The sequence below is a fragment of the Squalius cephalus genome (assembly GCF_949319135.1).
Source record: "Squalius cephalus genome assembly, chromosome: 1".
In the NCBI taxonomy this organism is placed as follows: Eukaryota; Metazoa; Chordata; class Actinopteri; order Cypriniformes; family Leuciscidae; genus Squalius; species Squalius cephalus.
In genome coordinates, this window is record NC_137122.1 from 50,533,825 (window position 1) to 50,560,235 (window position 26,411).

Here is a 26,411-nt window from a genome sequence, read left to right on the forward strand (position 1 = left end):
ACAGAATATCAGATGAGAAGCAATCTGCGCCTTTCTCGGAAAGAAAAGGTCTGCTTCTAATTTACACTTCTGAGAACCACAGCCCAGAATGAGCTCACCGTGAATGAATAACAATGAAATAAGAGGGAACAAGAGACGAAAGAACAGCACAAAGCAGAGAGGACTTGGACAGAAGTGTGCAAAAGCAGAGGGTGCATATTTCGTTTTTCCTGTGTAGATCATTTGTGTTGGTAATTGATAGTAAACAAGAAAATGCTAAGCAACACAATGCTATGTGGTTGCTACAAGGATCTATATGGCCACTAGTATGCTCTGGGTGCTACAGTACGTTTCTTTTACTAAAATGTTTGCTTCCTGGCCGTCAAAAGGGTCCAATTCAGCCCAAGTCTGGTCTCTAGATATGACTCAGATCCCTCCTCATGATCCCTATGATTTCTGAAGGAGTCATGGATCATGTGGAGTAATGGTGCTGAAAATTCAGCTTTGAATTATATATTTAAAAATATATATTAAAATAGAAAATAGTTCATTTAAATTTTAATAATGTTTCACAATATCACCGTTTTACTGTATTTTCGATCAAATAAATGCAGGCTTGGTGAAAAAAAAAAAAAATGCCAACCCTAAACTTTTGGTTGAGTTTATACTCTGTTGAACTTTGTTAGTAAATGAAATAGCCTAAAGTTAAGAGAAAGTTTACTTTTATAATTTACTTTATGAAAGTCTACAAGGCTGAGAGTGTCCATAGTCGTAGAAACACCCAAATAATGAGCAAGAATGAGTTATGCTTGTCCAAGCAAACAACACTACCAATCACCTAAACAGTCTAAAAAGCCCTCAGCGATTGAGGAAAAGGAGAAGAGAATGAGGAGAATAGTGAGTGTGTGAGATGAGAGAGAGAGAGCGAGAGTTTGCCAGACGGAGGCGATTAGCGGCAGTTCTGGAATGTAAGGTCAGTGAACAAGGCTCAGCTGAGACCTACTTTGTAAACAGGACCCCTCCTCTCTATAACAATACACACACATATACACAAACACCTCATTAATATAATAAATACAAAACTCCACACAAACATCTCATCACCTCCAGCCCTTACCCTAACATCCATAGAACACATCAAACGATATTAAAAATTTTAACAAAATACCCAACTGGCGAACTTCACCATCAAATTTGCTTCAACATTGGGGGTCGGCTTACGAAACACAGCAGAAACCACTAGTTCCGCACGGACGCACAGATACACAAACATCTCTTAAAACCTCAGCAACCACAGTGTCAATATACTACCACACGGACGTGAACTCCACAGACTACACCGACTGCGGCGCACACGTACACATACATGCACACAACCCCAGTCAACCTTGATCTACACAAATAATGAGCAGTGGAAACCCAAGCAGCTTGACAGTCTCTTCTCTGTGTGAAACAACAAATCTACAAGCACAAATATGGCTGAAGTCTACGCTGACGGAGACGGCATTGAAAAAAGAAACAAGAAGCAAAAACATGTTCGCTTTATCACAGGATGTGAGTGAGAGGTGGGATGTAATTACCCGTCTAATCTTGTTTAATCTCTGTCTTTGTCTACCCTTTGTCTTCCCGTCAGACAAAAAAGAGCCTTTGTGGAAAAAATATGGTCAGGTGTGCATGAGTTAGAGTCTGACAAACACACACATAGATGAGACAGAGATTGTATACCCTCTGGCACTGCGGCTGTGATTTGGATCACAGGACCATCATCCACTAAACTTCTAATTGAAGCTATTGTCTGGGAGAGCGCCTGTTTGGGTAGAGGCAGAGCTGATCTCTGTGAAGACAGAGATAGCTCAAGGGGTGACATTACTCTTCTTCTTGTTGGTTGGTGTTCTGTTGTGTCTACCCCGATCAGCTCACACTAAAGACAAATCACACCAAGAACAAAGACGCTCCCCTGGAGAAGAAGACAGGAACAACACACAGACACGAGCACAAACAAATACCAAAGCTACAGCACTCTTCAAAATAAAGCTTACCAACAGGGTCTGAGAAACCTTTATAAGTTCTTATGATGCCACATAACCTTTTTAAGTTCCTATGTCACATCACTTTTTTAAGTTCTTATGATGCCACATACCATTTTTTAGTTCCTATGATGTCACTGAACCTTTTTATGTTCCTATGAAGTCATTTAACCTTTTTAAGATACCATGATGTCACATAATCCGTTTAAGGTTCTTATGATGGCACTAAACCTTTTTTGGGCCCTATCTTGCACCCAGAGCAATTGACTTTGTACAACGACGCATGTATCATTCCTATTTTGCACTTGACGCACGGCGGACTTTTCCCTCGACAGACGCACGTCAGTAAATTAGGAGAATGAACTTGCATCCCCGGGGGTGGTTCAGCGAAAAGAGGTGTGTTTCGGCGCAAACGTTTCCTGGTGCTATTTTGCAGTTCCAGAAAACAATTCCGCCACAGACCAGGAAAAACCTAGTCTAAAGTCAGTGGCGCGTTTTCAGTGGCGCGTTCAGATGCTATTTTAAGGGAGCATGCTTGGCCATAATGTTGCGTGTGCACAACGCGAATACACTTTGCTTCTCTCATCTACACACAGACACAGCAGTTGCCATTTTTGCAAACCATACATAATTACAAGGAAAAATATTACACATGAGGGAAATCATTGTGGTGTCCATGAGGATGTGAAAAAATAGGCATAAATCTAGCTTACATATTTACCAAAGTTATTATACGCCTGTAACCTAAGCTTATTTGGGTGGGTTTCTCCCATCCCCATACAATGTCACTTCTCTGTCTTTTACGGCCCTGAAGAGAACGTCGGTCTCCTCGGCTGTGAACCACTCCTGGCGTGCGCCTGCCTGGCAAATCCGCTGTTATAATAGCAATCCGCCATGGAACAAGCGCGCCTGCTCTTAAAGGGAATGTGAGATGTCGCTCTGATTGGTTTATTTCACGTTACGCCCAAACCACACCTATGAATAATGAAGCTACTTCAGACCAACCCATTTTAGATTTGCGTCGGGCGCAAGAGTCATTTATCCCGCCGGTATAATAGCAACAGCGCCAAGACCCGCCCACAAAGTTACTTGCGTTTCGCGTTTGATACTTGCGTTTCAGATCGTTAAAATAGGGCCCTTAATGTTTATGTCATTTATGTCATTTTTCCAAATTTTATGTTATGATTTTAAAATGTTTTCAAAATGTTCAAAATGTTATGATGTCACGGAACCCTGTTAAGTTCCTATGATGTCACTGAACCCTGTTAAAGGGATACTTCACCTCTGGAAAGATGAATGTGTATTTAAATTGGGTCATTTATGTAGTAGAATATATAATTTCCTGCAGAGGATCAATAAAGTATCACTACCTACCTATGAAATTATTTTTGAATTTGGAGCCTTCTAGAATGAGAAAAGCCAGAAAATTTATTTTTGGCTCATGTGGATGAAAGACAACAACTCCCAGAACGCTTTTGCGTTCTACAGTCGCCATTCATTATGTTTACTGTGGCGAGCAGGACGAGGCTGAGGGGTGCGAGGCCGGTGGCGTGATTACTGATGAGCGAAACCTGTGAGACGCACCGGTCTCGTATCTCTCACGGAGGAGCGGGAATTTTCTTAGCAATGTTAAAACGCACATCAACCGATCACTTGTTTAGTGTTCATGTAAACACTACATTCAGATTCACCAATCGGAATGAATTCAGTTAGATTGAAACAAAAGGTGTGCATGTAAACAATGAATGGCGAGTAAACTGTAAGTAAGATGAATCCCAGACATTTTGGACTATCTCAATGGCCGGGCATGTATGGGAAAAAGAGGATGTATGGTAACCCCTACTACTCAGCTTTCTCCACAGAATAAGAACCAGTTAGCTTAGCTTCCAAATAAAAGATGGCTGACACTGTTTGTACATTCTGTGAGTGAGATCCCACCCTCTATGGGCGGGTTGAAAACATGCGGGACAGCCCCTACTACTGGCTGTAGTCTCTAGCCTCTGGCCAAAAAATCCTCAGATGATGCAAAATGACGATTTTTGCTTCATCGGAGGATTTTTTCCAGACAAAAAATACATAAATCTCTCATCTAAGGGGGATATGAGGGAGGAAAGCATGGTAATTCGAAAATACTACAGGTTTTCTACTGATACAAAGCTTAATGCTAAATCCTGAAGTATACAGTTCCAGGAACTAGCCACCAGGGTGGTTCCCCGAGAACAAAATATTACCCTAAGGCCATTTTTCTGGTTGCATTCGCATCACCAGTAGGAATTCTGAAGTCACGTAAGCTGCTCTTGTTCTAGTGACTTTTATTTTGACGCCACGGCAGACTTTTATTTCATGAGTTCACACTTACATGTAATTAGATAGAGTAAAGCTTTATGCGTATTTGGTGTGCTTTCCGTAGGGAGGGCTCCGAGCTTGGAATTTGGCCTGGACCCAGAGTACTCACCCCGTGGTAGGAATAGTTAGAACTAGAAGTGTGGAGAAGGGGTGGTGAAGGGATTCTGATAAACTGTCAACGAACAGAGGTAAGATTGCTGTATATATATATATATATACCTCTTATTGTTGATTAACTGAAGGCTCTCCACTCGTGTTAGTGTTAATTATCTGAACGTGCTCCTCCCGAACTTTGTTAATAAAACATCATTTTGAAGGTATTGAGAACGCTAGAGCCTGAGCACAAAGCGCTCCCAATCTCCCTGTCCATTAGTTTACAATCTGTATAACAGTCCTGTCTAATACGTTATTAGACAGTAAAAAGAAAGTAGACAGTATATGAAAAAGTATTAGCGTTTGCAATGTGGCTGATATCAAATGTCGCTAGCTAAGCAGAAATACATAATCAAGTTTCGCCTGGTCCCTTCAAAGTCACTAAACGTAAAGGTTGAGAAGTCCATCTATCACCGTTTTCCATGTTCGTAGAGTTAGTTTATGGAGTAAATATAGGCTATAAACTCTGTTTACAAGGCTTTTTTTAAAAATGGCGGGTGCTGGTGTTTTGCGTGCGTTCGGCCAATCAGCGTGAACTAACGTCACTGGTAGTTCCTATTGTGCTGGGTAAAAACCCTACTCTGAAGTAGGAGCTAATTTAATTCTCACAAAAGGCGTTCCTTGAACTAAAATCTTTCCCAGTTCTTGGGGTGCAAACATCCCAAAAAGCAGGTACTTCCGCCATTAGTTCTAGGAAGTATGGAAAGATTCCTCCAGTGCGAAAGCCCCTTATAATGTTACTGAACCTTTTTAGGTTCATATGATGTCACTAAACCCTTTTAAGTCCACATGCCTTTAAACCTTTTTAAATTCCCATGGTGTCATTAAACCCTTTTAAGTTCCTATGATTTCACATAATCTTTTTAAGTTCCTATGATGTTAATGAACCCTTTTAAGTTCTCATGATGTCTTTAACCTTTTTAAGTTCTTGTGATGTTATGAAATGTCAATGCATGATATCAATGGATCTCTTTGGTGTTTTCATCTTTGATGTCAATTAATCTTTTTGACCTTTTTGAAGTTCCTGTGATGTCACAAGTCATTTTTAAGATCCTATGGGTATCACAAAGTATTATTAAGTTCCTATGATGTCAGAAGAACTTTTAAAAATACTATGGCACAGAACCTTTTGAATTTCCCAATGATGGTAAAAGACAACCAAGTACTAATGATGCCACAGGAGAACCATATTGGCAGCAATGATGTCACAGGAGAACCTTTATAAAGCCCTGTTCTGGCAGAACTAGTTTACCCAGAGTAGGTTAGGCAAATTTGTGTTTCAGAGATATACCTGGTAATTTCCCGTCTGAATGAAATGCATCATCAAATTCCATAACAAAAGCTGCATTTCTCCTTGCATTGCCAGGACAACAACTGATACCAACTGATTTCCTGATACCAGAAACTAACATGTTGATCTGATGATTCTGTACTGTAACACTGTGAACAAAGAAGCACATGGCCAACTCAAGAACTCTGCTTCTTAGCTCAACCTAAGGAGCTGCCGTAAGAAATAACGCACGCCTACTGAGTTTAACAGTTCTGCATTCTTATGTAGCACAGCCAACTTATATCCCCTTCAAGCATTTCTAAAAATGCTTCCTTCACACCTAAAAATAAAACGAATCTGTCAGGCAATGAGGTGATGGAGGGCAGAACCACAGGGAAAGATGAGTTGGAGCTTGCTTGAGATTCCCTCTCATCCCTCTCTGACCCCCACCGCTAGCGAAGCTGCGTCTCTGGTGTTACTGTAGCCCAGTCCAGACATGCGTCCTCGGGCTGGGGGGGGTTATACTTCACCCCGTCTTACAACACGCTGTTCACAGGAGACACCCAACAGCTGAGGGGGTCAGCGGTGCCTCCAGACTCTTAAAGAACATGTGTGTTTTAAGGAGGCTGTGTTGAGGCAGGTCAGTGAGTGAGATGGCTTGACAAAAGCTGATGCTATATTTTAACACATCTTAGGGGATCGGTCTGTCTGATGCAAAGAGGTACAGAAGGGTTTCATTAGTTCACACGTTCATGTAATACGCTCCAGACAGGAACAGACAGGGCCGCATATTTTCGGTGCATCATTTTCAATAATAGAGCTGTGGTAATTGTACTGCTAACTGCCACTCATTTGCTCCTCTCTTGCAAAGAAACAGTGTAATCCTCTAATTTGTTGTGTCTCTCAGCAGGATTCTCTCTGGTTTCTCTTCACTCATGAGGGAGACGAGCTGCTATCATATATCTCAGCCAGCACTGTCCTTTAACCTCCGACCTTTCAACCAAATCCATAACAACAGTATTAATCCACCAGCAAACACACAAATTCTCTCTCTCTCTCCGACGGCCCTGGGCGGTTTCCTCATTTAGAGCTGTAACCCTGTACAGCAGAGAGTTGGCAGGCTCCGGCAGGCTGCACTGGATCAGTGTTGAGTAGCTTAGAGCGAGTCTGATGCTAGACTAATGCACTTTAGCCAGAGGGGAGAACACAGACAGAGATAATGGCAGGGTGGTCTCTACGGTCATTTACTGAACAAATGAGAGAGGATTGTACAACTACACTCCCTCTGACAGGATGATTAGTTGCTAATAAAACAGGTGTTTGTGCTGTATAAATTATGGCACAAATTTTTGCTAAACTGAACAGGAATTAATATAATAAAATCTAAAGATACGATTTATTGTAAGTTGAAATATTTCAGATGAATTTATTATAAATGCACAAATATCCTCTAAATAAATAAAACATATAAAACTTAAATAAAACATAATATAGGCTATGTAAAACAAACTAAATAACTCTGAATCAAAATATTTAGTGTACAGATAAATATACTGTATAATGAATTCAAGCTAATTAATACAGACTTATAAAATATTTATTATTTAGATTTTATGCATCAACATTTTATTTATATTTAGACCTTTGACATTTCACTTTACAACTATACACTCAGGGTATTACATTACATAAAGATATTATTATTTATTATTTATATTATTTATTAGATAGTCTATAGTTATTACAATTCAGATTTTAATTATAATTTAATAAGATTTACATTTATAAATTAATAAATATATATTCAGGATTTGCTTTTAAATACATTTATATTTTTATTTACATTCTTATTCATACAATTATATTTTATTCTATTTAAAATATTTATCTTATATTTAGATTTTATGTACTTATTTTTTACTTATATTTAGACTTGTATACAACTATATATTCAGGATTTATACCTATAAAAAAAATAGAGGTATTCAATTATTTATTAGATAATTAAAAGTTATTTACTTTAACATTTGAGATTTACATTTATAAATTCAGATCTATATATTCAGGATGATTTTTATACATATTTATAAGTTATAAAAGTATCATTTATTATAAAAAGGTGTAAAAAAAAAATATTTTTACACCTTTTTATAATAAATTATTTTTATTATAAATATTTGTTTATGTTTATTAGATGCATTTAAAAAAATTAGATAAATCAAGAAAGAAATTTTAGACTTACATTTATAAATTCTGATCTGTATATTCAGGATGTACATTTTCATACATATTTATAAAATGAGATCATTTATAGTTATGTACATTTAAAATGTACAGATAGATAGATAGATAGATAGATAGATAGATAGATAGATAGATAGATAGATAGATAGATACATTCGGATTTACATTTATGCATATACACTTTCTACAATATTATGAAAAAACAAAATTGATGATTTATATGCAGCCACATTGATTGAGCTATTAATGTGTAGAGAAGAGAGATGCATTTATCAACATGAATGAGCATGTGGAAACAGCAGACGTGCACCATGTGTTCATGAGCGCGTCTGAATGTGCTGCCGCCCACATAACTGACATGCTGCAGCGTGCTGCAATCTCACTGTCTCACTTGACAACTTTCTCTGCCAACTGAATGGAAACACAAGACATTTATACAAACATACACACACACACACCTGCCTCACACTGACATACACTCCACTGGGTCCTTTGTAAGAGCACTTTTGATTAAATGCTGCAATTTGTGGCAGAGAAGAAAGGTGAAGGACAGAGAAGTGATAAACAGGAAGACGGCCTGCATTCAGGTACAGCCTCACTCCATCTGATAGGCCGTCCTCCTTGAAGAGATGCTTTACTCACTCAATGAGATGTTTACACACACACACATACACACACACACACACAAACACTGTCTTTTGCTTTGATGTCTCAGTCATTTCCTTTAGATCAGACCTGTGGGCGTCTTACCTGTACAGATCTGGTGAGGCACTCAGGGTTCTCACTCAGGGAACACTGAATCACTGAAGCAGAGCTAAAACCGAATCATTCACAAAACCACTGCTGACAGTACCATTGCTCAGTGATGTTATCAGTGGCACACTTTTTTGATATGTTCATTATACTGAAAATGGTACACTTGATATGTGATATGTATATATGACTATAAGTGTCATAAGTTGTTTCAAAAAAGCCCATGGTATTGCCATCAAGGCAGTATTGATATATTGTAGTTTGCTTAAACATTTTAATTGATTTGGAAAACACCTTAGAAATCCCCTAACAGCTGTGCAGAAACCACAGATTGACCTATCCATCCATACATTCACCCACTTATAGTGTTGGGTCTCATTTGAATTTTAACGATAAATTTCTTATTGATTCCTTTCGATTCCAATAAGGTAAAAAAAAAAAAAAAGTAGATATATCATTCACATTTATCCTAAGTCTTATTGCAAACACATTTCATTGTAGCTGAATACCACCTAAACAAAAATCAACAGGCTAAAGAGCACTTGCACAAGCAACTATTGCCTATGGTTTAAAAATACCATAGCAAAAACAACTAGCCTAAATAATAGCCTATACATTTCAAGCATTATTAAAGACAAGTAAACATTCAATAATTAAAAAAGAACAAATAAATACAACTGAACAAAGATATGAATTAAATAAACAGTTTTAAGATTTTAAAGTACTCAGGTACAGAAACTGTAGTCAAATGTAAAATAACACTGCACTTTATAAATAAAATATGCATTACAAATATAGTTACAAAAGTTATTCAGTCAAGAACAGCGGGTGAAATTTCTCTTTGTCTTTTGTTTGATTAACATTATTATAGAGACGGCAGCAGGAATATTAGGCTGCTGTCACTTTAAGAGCTGCACGGATCCAATATACTGTTACACATGCGTTTTCTTTGTCAACTGTTTACGTTCACTTAAGACATAACAGACATAATAATTTTACGAGGATATTTTGACATATTTTTGAGTGTACAATCGAAATATCGCAATATAAAAATGCAACGATATGTATCGTTGATGTAAACGATATGATTTGCGACGTGTGACGAAATGTACAATGACGCACATACTGTAGTAAACACAGGCAGTGAAATACTTGCGTGATGCGCGAAAACAACGTGAGAGTAAGTAAATGCAGAACTTACATTTTTGGATGAACTAACCATTTACAGTTTAGAAATAGTCATTTTGACATGCCTTCTTGCGAATAGAACTGTGATTGATTGCATTGATCATCTGAAGCGCATATGTTCGCTGGAACTCAAAGTGAAAGCACAAACATTCAATTCAAACAATCATTCAAATCACCATATCACATCTAGTTTTGGTAGTATGATTATTCAAAGCATTTTAGATGGTTTATTCTTATATGTATAGAGCATTAATAGCGGGAGGGGCGGGACATTGCAAGCACCGGGAGAATCTGAGCACATGCGACTTTATCTAGAGATCCAACGAATGCCGGCATTGAAAGTGGAAAAAGGGGGAAAATGAAAGTTTACGAAATTTCAGTGACATTACTACAATTAAACTACTAGCCTATATATAATGTTGAATATAATGTATAATAATGCAATAGGGGGATATTTGTGTGTCCAGATAATAATAAAATAATAACAATATTATTTTAATAATAATAAAGTAATAATAAAAAAAAAACCTCTCTTCTTTATTTTGGTATAAAATATCGCGATAGTATCGTATCGTGATTAATATCGAATCGTGACATGAGTGTATCGTTACACCCCTAGTCCGTTCAAGTGCAAAAAGATGCGGAAGATAACTAAGTATCGCACACTATACAGTCTGAGAGGCAGCTTTCTGTGCACACGATTTGGATGTGTGCAGCACAGAAAAGTCTTTTTGTGCTTGAATTGTTTAAAAATCACAAAGTCACTTTTTCTGTGAGCAAGCTTTGGATGTGTGTGCAGCGCAGAAAACCACGCACGGGTCTTCTTGCACTTGAATGGATTAAAATCCGGGATCCAAATGCACGTCTTATCAAATCCACGGTTCTTGGAAATTTGAAACCGGTTCTAAAATGGAACTGGTTCTCGATACCAAACCCTACCCACTTATCCATCCATCCATCCATCTACCCACTTATCCATCCATCCATCTACCCACTTATCCATCCATCCATCCATCCATCCATCCATCCACCCACTTATCCATCCATCCATCCATCCACCCTCTTATCCATCCATCCATCCATTCACCCGCTTATCAATCCATCCATCCATCCACCCACTTATCCATCCATCCATTCACCCACTTATCCATCCATCCATTCACCCACTTATCCATCCATCCATTCACCCACTTATCTATCCATCCACCCATCCATCTACACACTTAATTATCCATCTATCCATCCACTTATCCATCCATCCAACTAGTATCATGATCTCTGTAAAGCCTATATTAAACCTTTTAAAATTTCGGAGAAAGAAAAGATAGTTTACCCTGACAAACTTTCCTTTCTAGTTCCAAAGTGAGATCTGGCACAGTTCTGTCCTGCAGCAAATTACAACCATATAAATTTGTTACCCAAACAACAATAAAAAAAAATTGTGGTCAGCGCTAAATGCAGATGTAAACAGGATCTAAAACATTTTGTGATTGGATCACTAAAATCATTGTGTAGAGTAAACGGTCTGTAAATCGAGTGAAGCTCGGTACTGTTCACACAGAATGCATTTTTGCATTCCACTGCACTACGTTTCCATTGTTTTTTCCTATGTAAACATACACTAGACGCATGCCTAAAAATGTGCTGTTCTAAAAACATGGCACCTTCAAGAGTTCACACTTACATATGATTAGACATAGTATAGAATTTGCATATTTGGCATGCTGTCCGAGTAGAGGGCTCAGAGCTCTGAATTTAGCCTGAACCCAGAGTACTCCCCCCACCCCCATCCCTGGCTGGGAAAAGAATAATTGAGAGTGAGGAGTTGGGGTGCAGGAGGGATACTGGAAAACTGGAACAGAAGTAAACCGGCTATATATATATATATATATATATGCCTCCTCTCATGCTGATTAGGTAGTATCTGAACGTGCTCCTCTCGAACTTTGTTAATAAAACGTCATTTAAAACGTCACACAAAAACGTGTTCAATGTAAATGACCCCTAACACATGATCGTTCTGGGATGTGTTGAGAGAAACTACACAACAAGCATTTCAAACTTCACTGCTTCATTCGCTTCTTTTCTCGGCGTGCAACATGGGTTCATTCATTCAATAGTATTCGTCGTGGTGCACTCGCCCGTGAAAAAACACCAGGTGGAAGCGGCAATGCATATCAACCAGCCGCTTCCAACTGGATCACTGAATACCCATCTTAATACCAGGTGTAAACCTGATCCTTACTGTTCACAGATTGTGAAATTGTCGGAGAGAGATAAGAAATCAGTATTGCTCGTTTCAGCATGCATTCTCACAACACACACACACACACACACACACACAGGTATGCCTGTGACCTTTCTTTCACACTTTCACCTTTGACCCAGCTCAAGCCAAAGGTACTCAAGCATATCTCCAGGGCAAGCATTTTTCTAAAACATCCTTATGCATCGCAGCCTGGCCGAGTGGAATGTACTGACAAAAGAGTTGCAGAGAAGCAGAGCCAAGTAAGTGATCGATCGTCTCAGCGTGTCTGAGCGCCTCAGTAAACAATCTACAGTGTTGTTTTCCACTGCTGATGCAGTCAGCGCTCACATTCACATGCGCAGCGAGACTTTCTTACACAGATCCATCAAAGCTGCTCTTATTCCAGCTTTGTTGGACTTATTAAAAGTGGATCAGAATGCCGTGGCATGAATACCCTATTCACTGCTGAAAAAAACAATTACAATCCTTCAGCCTGCGATAGTCTCACGCTTCAAAAGCAATAAGCCAGCAACAGTACGATGAAAGATACCAATGTTTAGTAAACATTCAAATATATTAGTAATAAAATTCAAAAATCAACTTCTGCCAAGAATTTGTTGAATAGAAACAAGAACAAGAAACTTGTTGCATACAGTTTAAGTCAACTGTTGTGCCGTCACAGGTGTTCATATCAGCTATTTTGCAGCTATTAATCCAACTAGATTTTAGAGGCTTTATAATTTTAGATTATAAAAATGTAAATGGTTGGTAAACTTACACCTATGACTGCACGTTCTATATTAATGAGCCAGTTGCTAAACAAATAATAATCTATAGCCAAACTGAATAGCCTAGATGTTGGTGGCTGCCAAGCACCAACAAACTTGGGGAGTTATACAGAATTCAGATGATGTTCTGTCACAGGTCGTAGTCGCAGTCAGATTTTAGAGCCAAGTCTTTCATCCAAATGGAGAATTCAACAATTTGATCATCAAACAAGAAGTGTGTTTAAGTGCATTGAATGTGCACTTGTAGTGTAATCTTAAAAGTATAGGCTAAATTTTAAAAAACAATACCTGCGGATAATTTTATATTAAAGGGATAGATCACCCAAAAATTAATATTCTGTCATCATTTACTCACCCTCTTGTCGTTCCAAACTCTTAAGATATAAAACACAAATGTAGATATTTTAAATGAAATCTGAGAGCTTTCTGTCCCTCCATAGATGCAACTACCACTTTAATGCTTCAAAAAGTTCATAAAGAGATCGTAAAACGAATCCATATGAATTGAGCGGTTTATATGATAAACAGATTGAATTTAGGCTTTTATTCACATATAAACACTCAACTCACACATCAGTTGTGGCAAACTGAAGCTCAAGCATGTTCGCTTAACACGCAAGAACCAATGAGGATCATTCTCATGTTACGCATCACGTTTGAGCTTCAGCAAGAACCAATGAGGATCATTCTCATGTTACGCATCACGTTTGAGCTTCAGCAAGAACCAATGAGGATCATTCTCATGTTACGCAGCACATTTGAGCTTCAGCAAGAACCAATGAGGATCATTCTCATGTTACGCATCACGTTTGAGCTTCTGCAAGAACCAATGAGGATCATTCTCATGTTACGCATCACGTTTGAGCTTCTGCAAGAACCAATGAGGATCATTCTCATGTTACGCATCACGTTTGAGCTTCAGCAAGAACCAATGAGGTTCATTCTTGTGTTACGCAGCACGTTTGAGCTTCTGCAAGAACCAATGAGGATCATTCTCATGTTACGCAGCACGTTTGAGCTTCTGCAAGAACCAATGAGGATCATTCTCGTTACGCATCACGTTTGAGCTTCCGCAAGAACCAATGAGGATCATTCTCATGTTACGCATCACGTTTGAGCTTCCGCAAGAACCAATGAGGACCATTCTCATGTTACGCATCACGTTTGAGCTTCTGCAAGAACCAATGAGGTTCATTCTTGTGTTACGCAGCACGTTTGAGCTTCTGCAAGAACCAATGAGGATCATTCTCATGTTACGCATCACGTTTGAGCTTCAGCAAGAACCAATGAGGTTCATTCTTGTGTTACGCAGCACGTTTGAGCTTCTGCAAGAACCAATGAGGATCATTCTCATGTTACGCAGCACGTTTGAGCTTCTGCAAGAACCAATGAGGATCATTCTCGTTACGCATCACGTTTGAGCTTCCGCAAGAACCAATGAGGACCATTCTCATGTTACGCATCACGTTTGAGCTTCTGCAAGAACCAATGAGGTTCATTCTCATGTTACGCATCACGTTTGAGCTACCGCAAGAACCAATGAGGATCATTCTCATGTTACGCATCACGTTTGAGCTTCTGCAAGAACCAATGAGGATCATTCTCATGTTACGCATCACGTTTGAGCTTCTGCAAGAACCAATGAGGATCATTCTCGTTACGCATCACGTTTGAGCTTCTGCAAGAACCAATGAGGATCATTCTCATGTTACGCATCACGTTTGAGCTTCTGCAAGAACCAATGAGGATCATTCTCATGTTACGCATCACGTTTGAGCTTCTGCAAGAACCAATGAGGATCATTCTCGTGTTACGCATCACGTTTGAGCTTCAGCAAGAACCAATGAGGTTCATTCTCATGTTACGCATCACGTTTGAGCTACCGCAAGAACCAATGAGGATCATTCTCGTGTTACGCAGCACGTTTGAGCTTCTGCAAGAACCAATGAGGATCATTCTCGTGTTATGCAGCACGTTTGAGCTTCCGCAAGAACCAATGAGGATCATTCTCGTGTTACGCAGCACGTTTGAGCTTCTGCAAGAACCAATGAGGATCATTCTCATTTTACGCATCACGTTTGAGCTTCAGCAAGAACCAATGAGGTTCATTCTTGTGCCTCAAGCATGTATGGTTGAGCTTCAGTTTATCTTCACTGATCAATGTTTATATGTGAATAAAATATTGTGTACTAATGTATAATGTGTTCTATCTGTTCATCATTTAAAGCGATTGTGTCTCTTCAGAAAATTTGGAATAAACCACCCGGATCATATGTATTATAGTTTTATGATCTCTTTATGAACTTTTTGAAGCTCTCAGATTTCATTTAAAACATCTTCATTTGTGTTTCGAACGATGAACAAAAGTTTTACAGGTCTGGTATTGGTACTATTTCAGTACACTTTTGTAGTGGTACTATTTAAGTACACTATTTTAAGTGCACTGTGTAATAATGTAAAAATTAAAAGATTTACTTTAAAGTATATTTTAAATAATTGTTCAATAAATTGTTAAATAAATCATCTATTTGCATGCTTTATAGAAGTTTGAATGTACTAAATTACAACTTCACCATTGCAAATGTGTAATGAATAATGTATTTAAACACATGACAAGTCTCAATATAAATGTCATTTAAAGTATAGTTTAGATAATTCCTTTTCAGTACATTTTGCAGTACACTTAAATAATTTAAGTAATTATGAAATTCATATCAGGACAGGATGTACTCAAGGCCTAATTAATTGGGTCAAAAAAGTTCTCTAAAGTTCAGCTTATTGCTTTCAATATAAATTTTAACTATCTTTTTTTTTTTTTTTGCGATTAACATGCAATTAAATGTTCGAAAACATTGCATTCAGTTCGTAATAAGTATATAATATTGTTTCCATAATAAGTACACTTTTTAAAAGTATGCTAAAGTCTACAAAAATGCAGTGTATCTATACTTACATGAATACGGTACAAAATGTTAATACGCTCTGAATGTATGACAGTTGTAACAAATGTCAGGAGGAAGTCACACAAGCTCCATGTCCATCAAAATTGGGAAATGTATTTATGCTGGTAACCACAGAGAGCAGTCGCAAATGTCCTCGTCCCTTATCACGCAATCATGCCTCATCCGACAGCACAGTTCCTCTCCGCTCTCCTCTCCTTTCTCCAGTCTGTCATCACATGGTTATATGAACTTGTCTATGGATTAATCCAGTAATGCACTGCTGAATGCATGACTGTAACGTCATAATGCAAAAAGTGACAGTTACTGTAATCAAAGGTGGCTCTCTGTGTGACATTTCCTCCATAAACCTCAAGCGGTGCTACTAGACACGTCACGTTTCTAAAAACAGATTCTGTGGGACAAGGACTTTCATCTGGAGGCCAAGAGCAGTTCCTAAAGTAGGTCTTGTGTGAGTAGCGCAGTCAGGCCGGTGAAGAGCTTACTGTAACCTGTCTGTCTGCCTGGACAGGTTCTATATGGCACACCAAAAACAACGACATGAAAAACATAATTAAGGTGTTTTTCCACTTATCCCGGTTGTGAATGTTGTTGTGACACATTCAATCATCAGAAACTGATGGGGTGTGCACTAGCAGCTTTGCATAATGAAGTAAACGTGTCAACAAACTAACAGGACAACATTTTTCCAGGATTTGTGCAGATGAAAAAGTCTTTTTGAATGTGGTATGGAGACTTTACACTTTATAATAACATTTGTTACGTCATGAACAAAATGTGTAATGTGCAATCTAGATTCAAATATTACTATGACATTTTTTAAATGAAATTTCTTTAGAAACTTTGGAATTTGACTATTTTGAATGTCTATTAATTTCTGTAATGCTTCATACAGCACAAATGGTTTTAAATGTGTTTCATATGGTAACATCTAAATTAACTGGGTTTTATTTATTTTTTTAAATGACAATCTGACTGCATTTGTTTGAAATAAAAAATTAAGGGTCTGATCAGAAGCAGTGACTTTCAGTAAAAAGTGTACAGTTAAGGCTCGTTCACACCAAGAACAATAACTATAAAGGCACACTATAACAATATTATACCAACGGACAACAACATTCTGTTTATTGTAAGTGTGTGCTGCAGTTTTGCCATCTATCACTTGAAAAGCTCTCTAAAGCAGGATGGATTCTGATTGGCTGTCAATGTTTTTATTATTGATCAGCTGGGGAAAGAAATGTGATTCCAGTGATATTCTCTATGCTGTTATTGTTATACTTGAGGTGTGATCTCTGCTATTCTTTTACATTTAGAACGATTTGTAAAACTATATATTTGTTATTGTTATAGTTATCCTTGGTGTGAAGAGCCCTTTACACTTTTTTTTACAGTGCAACTATTTCTGTTTTAATAAAAGTTACAATAAAGTATATTAGGCTAAACAAAGTAAACAACACAACCAGTTCAGGCCATCTGAAATGAAAAGGCAGTTTCACTTTTCTCTGGAGAACTGCTTGTTTCCATGGATACGGCAGAATTTCCCAGGACAAACTTTCCTGCCAACTCTAAACTGAAAACACACACACACACACCACGTGCGTAGAGGTTATGAACTTATTATTTTCCCTTTCTGAGCTCTGATTTGGCCTTTGAGTGGATTATTTGGATGGAGCGACTTTGGATTCCTCCACTTTTGAAATGTTGTTCCCATGTCAACTTTTGACATCAACATATTTTGTGAAGATGTCAAAAACTTTTCTTTTTTTTTTCTTTTTTTATATTATGAGGAAAACAGATGAAGTGGATGTTCCACAACCTGCAAAGCCCTGCAATAAATCTGTTGTGTTGCTTTCTTTGCATATGAGGGGAAGGGTGGAAATAAAATACATAAGCTTGGCAACAATAACATTAGGTTACTACACTATAAAGCTTAACAGATGATCAGTTCATGTACTTTCTAATAGAAATGTCTTTGATTTGACCGGCTAATGAAAGTAATTATAGTGTAACCCAGTTACTTGCACTTTATGTAAATAATCTAATAACATGTCATTATGTCCTTAACATCAGAGTGAAAGTTATCACAAAGTGTCACCCAGCATTGTTTCTCTTACCCACGAGCAGACAGAGGACGTCCAGCCCGACCAGCATCTTTCTGCTGGAGCACTGAACCGTATCCACGGGTTCCGCGGGACTCGGGATGTGTTTGGTGCCGTTTTCCCTCGCTGTGTCTCCGGATCCACCGTGATCCGCCAGCCGCTGCTGGAGCTCCGCGTTACTGTTCACCGAATTCAACTTCTGCATGTTGTCCGTTTAATTCAACGCTTGTGCCGGATTTACTGTCCTTCACAACCTCAGTAAAGCCAACCTGACAGGTTAGGAACACGGTTTACTTGAACTTTCTTGAATCTTCTGAATGGTTTAGTTTAAAATCCAACAACAAGCGCACGTGTGGATTACGAATATAGAAATGTACACACGTCTTAACTAATGAATCGATCAGACTTGTACAGATATCCTGGTCTGCTCTCTTTTACACGAGAAATCCTTTCTCCAGCACTTTTGAAAAGTTTCGGCTGCAGTTTGGCCATCATCATCTGGACATGATGGAGAAAAACACATTCCTGAAAACATATGTCAGTCAAAAGTTTGTCATCCTCTGGGACTCCCCATGTCAAACTCTTCTTTCTTTCCCCAGCCGAGAGCAAACTTGAAGCGGATCGTGTTTTGATTTGTGGGTATTAGTGTCATTCCTCCGCCCTCTTTAGGGCTGGCTCCAAACCTAGTGAGCTGACTATCCAGGCAGCATTTGGGGGTTATACGTGTTCCGGACGCGGGAAAACTTGCAAACTGGAAAATAATAATAATAATGATAATAATAATAATAATAATAATAATAATAATAATTCGGGCGAGTTGTATTTTGGCGCAATATAGAACAATTAGCCAAGTGCATGTTAACTATAGTAACTATATTTCTATAAAAAGCACTGTTTTCGTAATAGGTGTAATTATGATAGAGTGATAAATAATATCATTAGGCCTATTTTTCTTAACGAAAAGCGCTCGAGCAGTCCAGTTGTTATTTGCCTCCAGGTGACAGCCAATTCCGTTGGTGTCTCATTTTGAAGGCTGCGCCCTCCGGAAGTCACATTAGTCGTCGAGGATGTCTCATTTAAAGTCACAATGAAATCAAAATCCTTTTTTTCTTCTTGTTCTTCTTCTTTTTTTTATGGAATATATTGCATTTGTTTTGTTTTTTGTATTCTGTGCACATTTTTTTAAATATTTTTTTTATGTGCCCTAACTAACTCATAATCTATAATCAAAATAATTCCCCTGCTCTTGCTCCGACTGCGTACTTACTGGCGCGAGGGCGGGACAACCTGTCACTCACATTAACCAATAGCAAACCACAACCATCCAAACAATTCCCAATTGACAAAATCAAGTCCTGCCCTAAAGTTTTTTCTTGTTTGAGAAAACATTTCACTCAAAAAGCTGACATACCTCACAATAGGGAAGAACATATTAACTTTTGTTTCATGCCTACTTTAAGAAAAGTAACCATTATAAAATTGACTGCTATTCCTCCTGAGGCTGTATTCTCTTACTTTGCAGTGTAATGCACTTTTCTTAAATGAGACAGCCTCAATGCCATATGCGGCAGACATGACCTAAAGAGGGTGCAACCTTTCGAAATGAGACATGGAGACAGGTCAAGTGAACTTTATGACTAAAGGCACAGTCACATTTGCAAAGATACGCAGTCACTAAGATACGTTGGTCAACACAAGGAATCTTTATCATCATGAACCCATTGAGTAATCTGAATGGGGAACGTTTCCCGATTGCATCGATTTCTTTTGAAATGACTGGATTTTTCACACGAGAATTGAAGGATCACTGAAGGATGACAAATATGACCATTAATGCACCATTACTTGTTATTTGACCGCTGTTGTTAGGCTACTAAACATTTGAAACTCCATATATGTAAAAAAAAAAAAAAAATTAAAAAAAAAAAAAAATAATAAAAAAAAAAATATATATATATAATTATAATTAAGAGGAGTTCGAAGAGCCATTGATTTGCATACTATTCTCTAGCACATACATCCTTGTAAACACCCCTTATAGCATTTTGCCATTAAATGCTGTCCATGTAGGCAGCCCACGGGGAAATGAGGCTCAACCTTTCTCCTTCTCTCTTTCTACTTTCCTTCTTTTTAATGACACCAGCAAATGTTGCCTTTCCTTGTCTTTCAACTCCAGCTCTAAAGCACTGATCAGCTGATCTTTTTCTTTTTCATTAAATGGCGACCAGAGAAAACCTGTCAGACATTTGTGTTGATGCCATAAAATAACCATTTTGGGTTTCCTGAAGAACCTTTCAGTCAACAGTTCTTAAAAGAACCATGTTTTTCTTAGTGTGATGAACATTTTAATAATCTGAAGAACCTTTCTGCACGATAAAGAACTCAATTATTTGCAGGTCTGGTGAACTTTGGAGAATTGGGAAATACTGCCATCTGGTGAGTTTTAACAATGACATTTTCCATCCGATCCGATCCTATTTAATAATTTACATCGACGATTATTAAATAGCTGATCGGTGAGTGTCACACTGTTGTCCACACCCTTCTTACAATTATTTTCTCATGGATTACAAAAACCAACTGTGCTTTAAATGCAGACAAAGTGTCTGTGATTAATATGCAGAAATGCCCCTTTCCTCTAGGATGCAACATTTGTGATGTGGATTAAATGATGTTATTTATACAGTCACTTCCATTCCAACGATGTCTCTTCCACTGAACCCTCATACATGCAAAGCATCACATAATGTGTGGAAATGTTTTAAGACCTGTAGATGGAGACAAACAAACATTTGTTTCAGAAAGTGTGCTTACACGCTCAAGAAATTTGTCTTCATGACACAAAAAAATATAACTACTCATAGATAATAAAATATTTACATAATCGGCATATTTGTGATATTTACATCAGGGTGCTATTTACCTTTATGAAGGCCATTTTTTTCAGCCTTATAAAATGTATGCGTTATTCTTAATGTCAAATTCTTACATTTGATCAATAAATTTAGTTATAATAATAAGATATAGGGCTGATACCAATCAAATTAATAATTTACTCTGCAAAATTACAACTGCAATAAATAATGTTATGAGATTAATGTTTTAAATGTTTGAGTATACAAATAAGAAAAAAAATGCAATGATATTTTTAATCATGAAACTAAAGCGCCAATAGGTGGCAGCAAGTGACCTTAATGAGTGAGTCATTGAATCATTCATTCAAATGATTCATTCAAAATGCTGAATAATTCAGTAACAAAACAGAGTGTTGCTTTCCTTTGGAACTCCTTTTCCTTTTGTCTGTGAAATACCCCTTGCGGGATGTGAAACAGGAGAGACAGAAAAAAGTTTGGGGCGAACCAAACAGTCCATGGGGGAGTGGAGCAGGAGGAGCCAGATGGTCACCCATAGTCCAGTCAGGATGAAGCCCCAGGGTGAAGTTGAGGGAGGGAGGAGCCATGGTGTTGACTTGGCTGAAGACACCCTGGGGATGACTGATGGAAATGAAGCCACCGGAGCATCCGAGGTGGAATCAGGGAGCCTGAAGACTGAGGCGGAGCCGGTGGGACTGAGGACGAAGCCGGAGCCAGGAGGAAGACGGAGCCGAAGGTGCAGGCAGGACGACGTCTGACCAAGGCAGAGCTGGTGGGACGAGGGAGCCCGGTGGAGCTATGAGGACAACGATTTCTGGTGGAGCTGAAGTAGGGAGGACCCAAGGTAGAGCCGATATGTCGACAAGCCGCGATTATTCGTAGGTTAGGGAAGAGGAGGTGGGAGAGAGAGGCTGGGAGGGAGCACAGGGAGCACAGGCAACATAGGCTGGGCAAAACCAGCTGAGAAACAGGAGACTCAGGGCTGGGCGAGACCAGCGGGGGTGGGAGAAACAGGGAAATATCTTCCTCAAACACCTCCAAATTACTTATAACAATAATAATAATTTATTACAGTGCTTTTCTGGGTACTCAAAGCGATTTACATACGGAAGGGGGAATCTCCTCAACCACCACCAATGTGCAGCATCCACCTGTATGATGCGACGGCAGCCATATTGCGCCAGAACGCCCACCACACACCATCTTATTGGTGGAGAGGAGACAGAGTGATTGAGCCAATCAGTACATGGGGATGATTAGGAAGCCATGATGGACAGAGGCCAATGGGCAAATTTGGCCAGGATGCCGGGGTTACACCCCTACTCTTTTTCGAAAGACATCTTGTGATTTACAGACCACAGAGAGTCAGAACCTCGGTTTAACGTCTCATCCGAAGGACGGTGCTTTTTGACAGTATAGTGTCCCCATCACTATACTGGGGCATTAGGACCCACACAGACCACATGGTGAGCGCCCCCTGCTGGCCTCACTAACACCTCTTCCAGCAGCAACAGGAGGTCTCCCATCCAGGTACCGACCAGGCTCAGCCCTGCTTAGCTTCAGTAGGCAACCAGCCTTGGGCCACAGGGTGATATGGCTGCTGGCTGCTTCCCGAGTCCATACAATACATCTCCATGACGGTGGGGTTGTGGGTGTGGCTTCCCTCCATACCCTCAAACTCCACAAGAACTCCCTCAGTGATGCACAGTGTTGCAGACACACACACCTGGTCAGACTCTCCATGTGGCTCAGGCTCCGGGGCGATGTGTCTTCCCGTCCTCCTTGCAGGCTCAGGCTAGACCATTGTGGCAGGCCAATCTTCACAGTCTGCGGTGGGCTCTTGCATTTCTGACATTGTAGCCCCTTTCACACAGAGATTCCGGAACACACGGATAAAGTGACCCGGGATTCGACCCGGGTTCGTTTGATTTTTGGTTCATTCACACTGCCAGTGATTTTCCGGAATCAGAGAGTGCGTTCACACACAACCCGTAAAGACACGTGACATCGATGTGACTTGTAATGTCTCAGCAGCGTCTTAAGTTTGCTTATGAGCTGCGATTTCTCTCGAGAGAAACCACGCTTGTGCATTTTCTTCTCTGATTCGATCATAAACTTGCGCATTACGTACTGTTTCAGTAGCTGGCTTCAGCGTCATCATTACGACACGGCATTATTACGGCTTTTGTTCACACAGCGCACGCGTGCCGGGACTGAACACGGCAATGTTACTAGGTCCCCAACCCGGCATCAATCCCGGGTCGTGTTTGCGTACACACAGAAGGCGTTCTGGCAATTTGTCGGCAATTTCCCGGGTTCAAAGCGCTGTGTGAAAGGGGCTAAAGTGTTCTTTAAAATTGAGCCAAGAACCCTAGGGTTCTATATAGAACCACAATTAACCTTTTTTTCCTAAGAGTGATGTTTTCAGTCATAAAAACATCTAGCTACTCAGGACTACTTGTGCTGCAACCACTGATGTTTTTTTTGTGTGTGAAAATGAAAACTGAATGTACATTTCATATGTAAAGTGATGATTTGGCATGGGAATATCTGATACTTATTAAAAGATTAAATCCCAGAGCCTGGAGAAGTGAAGGGATGGTTGTGTGTATTAAGTAGTCAGTAGTATTAAAACTACAGCAGTAAATCCATCCTGAGCAGGATTAATGTCACACTTTGACACCATATCTCACCTTCAAAATCCCCCAAGGGCTTATTTCATCTTTTAAAACACGCCATCTTTAGTTGTTCCATTGAAAGCCTTTTCAAAGTAGTAATACACTGTTGCCTAGTTCATAAGATCATTAGGTGTAATGTCAGCACGGTCAGTTGGTAAAGGATGGAAATTGAGTAGGAGAGCGAAAGGTCAGTTGTATTTGATCATGTTCACGCAACACTATATATAAATTTCCTATCCCCTCTGCACATCTCGGGTCTGAACTTCCTCTAGCTGGGCAGAGGTTCTCACCCACAAGAGTGACCAGTCACTAACGCCGACCCGACCAAGCATGGAGTCACTGGATGACCTTATCTTTGAAATATGCCTTTGTGTCTCTTTCAGTTCCTCTCAATCAAACACATAAGAGCAATGGTTCCTCTTTTGATTTTCTTCGTCACTGATTTATTATCTCACCCAAGGCTTTAAAAAGCTAAAGCTGGGAAAATCTCTTGTGGCTTTGGAAAGTGTTGATATTTCATCATTTCTCTTTTTCTGGTTTATTGGTTTACTATTTTCCTGCAGGTGTTTCCTTTATCTGGCTTATGACAAATAGCAAGAGTCATTCATATAGAGCAACTTTCACAGGTAGACCACAGCCTGGAGCTCACAATATATACAGTCAACATATACATGCCCAGACAACACACAAACTTTTTTTCTGTGACACAGTTATTAGTTATTACATGTTTTCACGTGACAAGATTAGCAGAAATTCTTCCAAGTGAATTATGCCACCGCTGAAGGTGGATCAGCTAGAGAATATTACTAATTTGATGGTTGTTTATTACTATAATCATTTGTCAATTTTCATATTCAGGCTTTCTGCATGATCTGGGTCACGGGGAAAACTACAACTGGGTCATATCCACAGATATGCAAGAACATAAAGCTTACATGCGCGTTTTTAATGCTTTTTACTCATTTTATGTAGTCTCCATAAAATGGTATAACCGTGCGAGTCCAGATCACTTTGCACTTGACTATAATTTGAGTGGATCTCATGAAACTTGTCAAGGATAAATCTAGCGCATTTTAAACCTCAAAATAACAAGGAGAATTTTTTTTGTGTGCTTTATTAGAAAGCTAATCAGAAAAATTAAGTGTATTTTCAAAACCATTAAAATGTTATGTTTTAATCAAAATTATTTACCTCAACTCCCTCAGTACAATCCAAAAAACATCTAATTCTCAGCATGTTAATGTCAAAAAGGGATACATTTAAATTGAAATATTTACAGCATACATATCATGCTGCTATGTATTAATTATTGTACTGTAATTAATTTATCAGATCGATTTCTTACTGTAATGCAGGTAAAAAGAGATTTGCATTATTATTCAATTAAATTATTTTAAAGAATTAGATCAAAGAATCCTGGAATAAAAGTATTTGCAGAAAAATATTGCGCAGCAACTGTTTTCAACACTGATAATAATCAGAAATGTAGAGCATCAGATCATCATATTAGAATGATTTCTGAAGGATCATGTGACACTGAAGACTGGAGTAATGATGCTGAAAATTAAGCTTTGCCATCAAAGGAATAAATTACACTTTACAGTATATTCAACTAATTTTAACTTTAATAACATTTCACAAATTACTGTATTTTACTGTATTTTTGATCAAATAAATGCAGCATACAGTACTTCTTTTCAAAACAATACAAATTTGACCACTACATTTGAACGGCAGTGTTTTCATGTTTCATCCTTTCACTTATTCTCCAATGTCATATTAGCTGTGTATATCAAAGATTTATGCGATGCTTTGATGGATCGACATTCTGTCATTGTTACCACACACTGCAAAAAAATGCTGTTCATACGTATTTTTGTCTTGTTTCCAGTCCAAATATCAAACATTTCTTAAATCAAGATGCATTTACTAGATGAGTAAAATGACATATGATATTATGTCCTGTTTTCCGGCGGAATTAATCAAAATGAAGTGAGTTGATGCTTAAAAAAAAGCTAAATTATCTGCCAATAGGGTAAGAAAAATAATCTTAATTCAAACAGAAACGAGATGTTTTAAGCAAAAACTCACTTAATATTTATTTATTTCCTTAATATTATACTTAATACTTAATATTGTATGTCATTTTACTACTTTAGTAAATGCATCTTGATTTAAGAAATGTTTGATATTTGGACTGGAAATCAAGTACATTTTTTGCAGTGCATGTCAGAACATGTTTAATCAGAATAATAACATATGCAGAAGATAAATACAACACATAAAGTTTAGCTCTGGTCTGATACGGTGTGGTTGTTGTGTATTCCTTCCTTATATATTCTTAACATGTCAGAACAAGCTCACTTTGACCACTGAACAAGTTACGGCAAGAAAAACGAATGAACGAAACCAACACCTGTAAACAACAGCACAGTATATGGTTAAGTGCAGGTCTCACGTAGTGCGTCACATGTGGCGTACAGAATGTGATGGTTTTGTATAGTGTAAAAACTCCCAGCAGTCTATTAAAGGGACTGTGACACCTGCTTCCCTCCGGTTGACAGCGAGTAGGAGGGCCTGTCCCTGCCCAGGCGAGAGATGTTTCGTATTGCACATCACCCATGCTTTAGGGGAAAGTACACTACAGCACTCCTCTTGGACATCTGCTGAGAAACTCTAAACAGGAACACAGACACTCACAAAACACAAAGCCATCGTACAGGAAGCTTGACACATTCTGAGGTTTGTCTACGGGCCAACCAGAAGACGAGAAGTGGAGGCCACGCTCATTCGACATCATCAATC

The 26,411-nt window shown here is 38.7% G+C and overlaps 1 protein-coding gene across 1 annotated transcript in view; it reads right to left on the reverse strand.

The window, feature by feature from the left end:
- Positions 1-18,696, reverse strand: part of ppap2d (phosphatidic acid phosphatase type 2D) — a 38,888-nt gene extending 20,192 nt beyond the window's left edge. The window contains exon 1 of the mRNA XM_079851914.1: positions 18,071-18,696. Coding sequence (XP_079708040.1) covers positions 18,071-18,260 — 190 coding nt within the window. The 5' untranslated portion in view covers positions 18,261-18,696. The remainder of the gene's footprint in view (positions 1-18,070) is intronic.
- Positions 18,697-26,411: the final 7,715 nt, after the last annotated feature.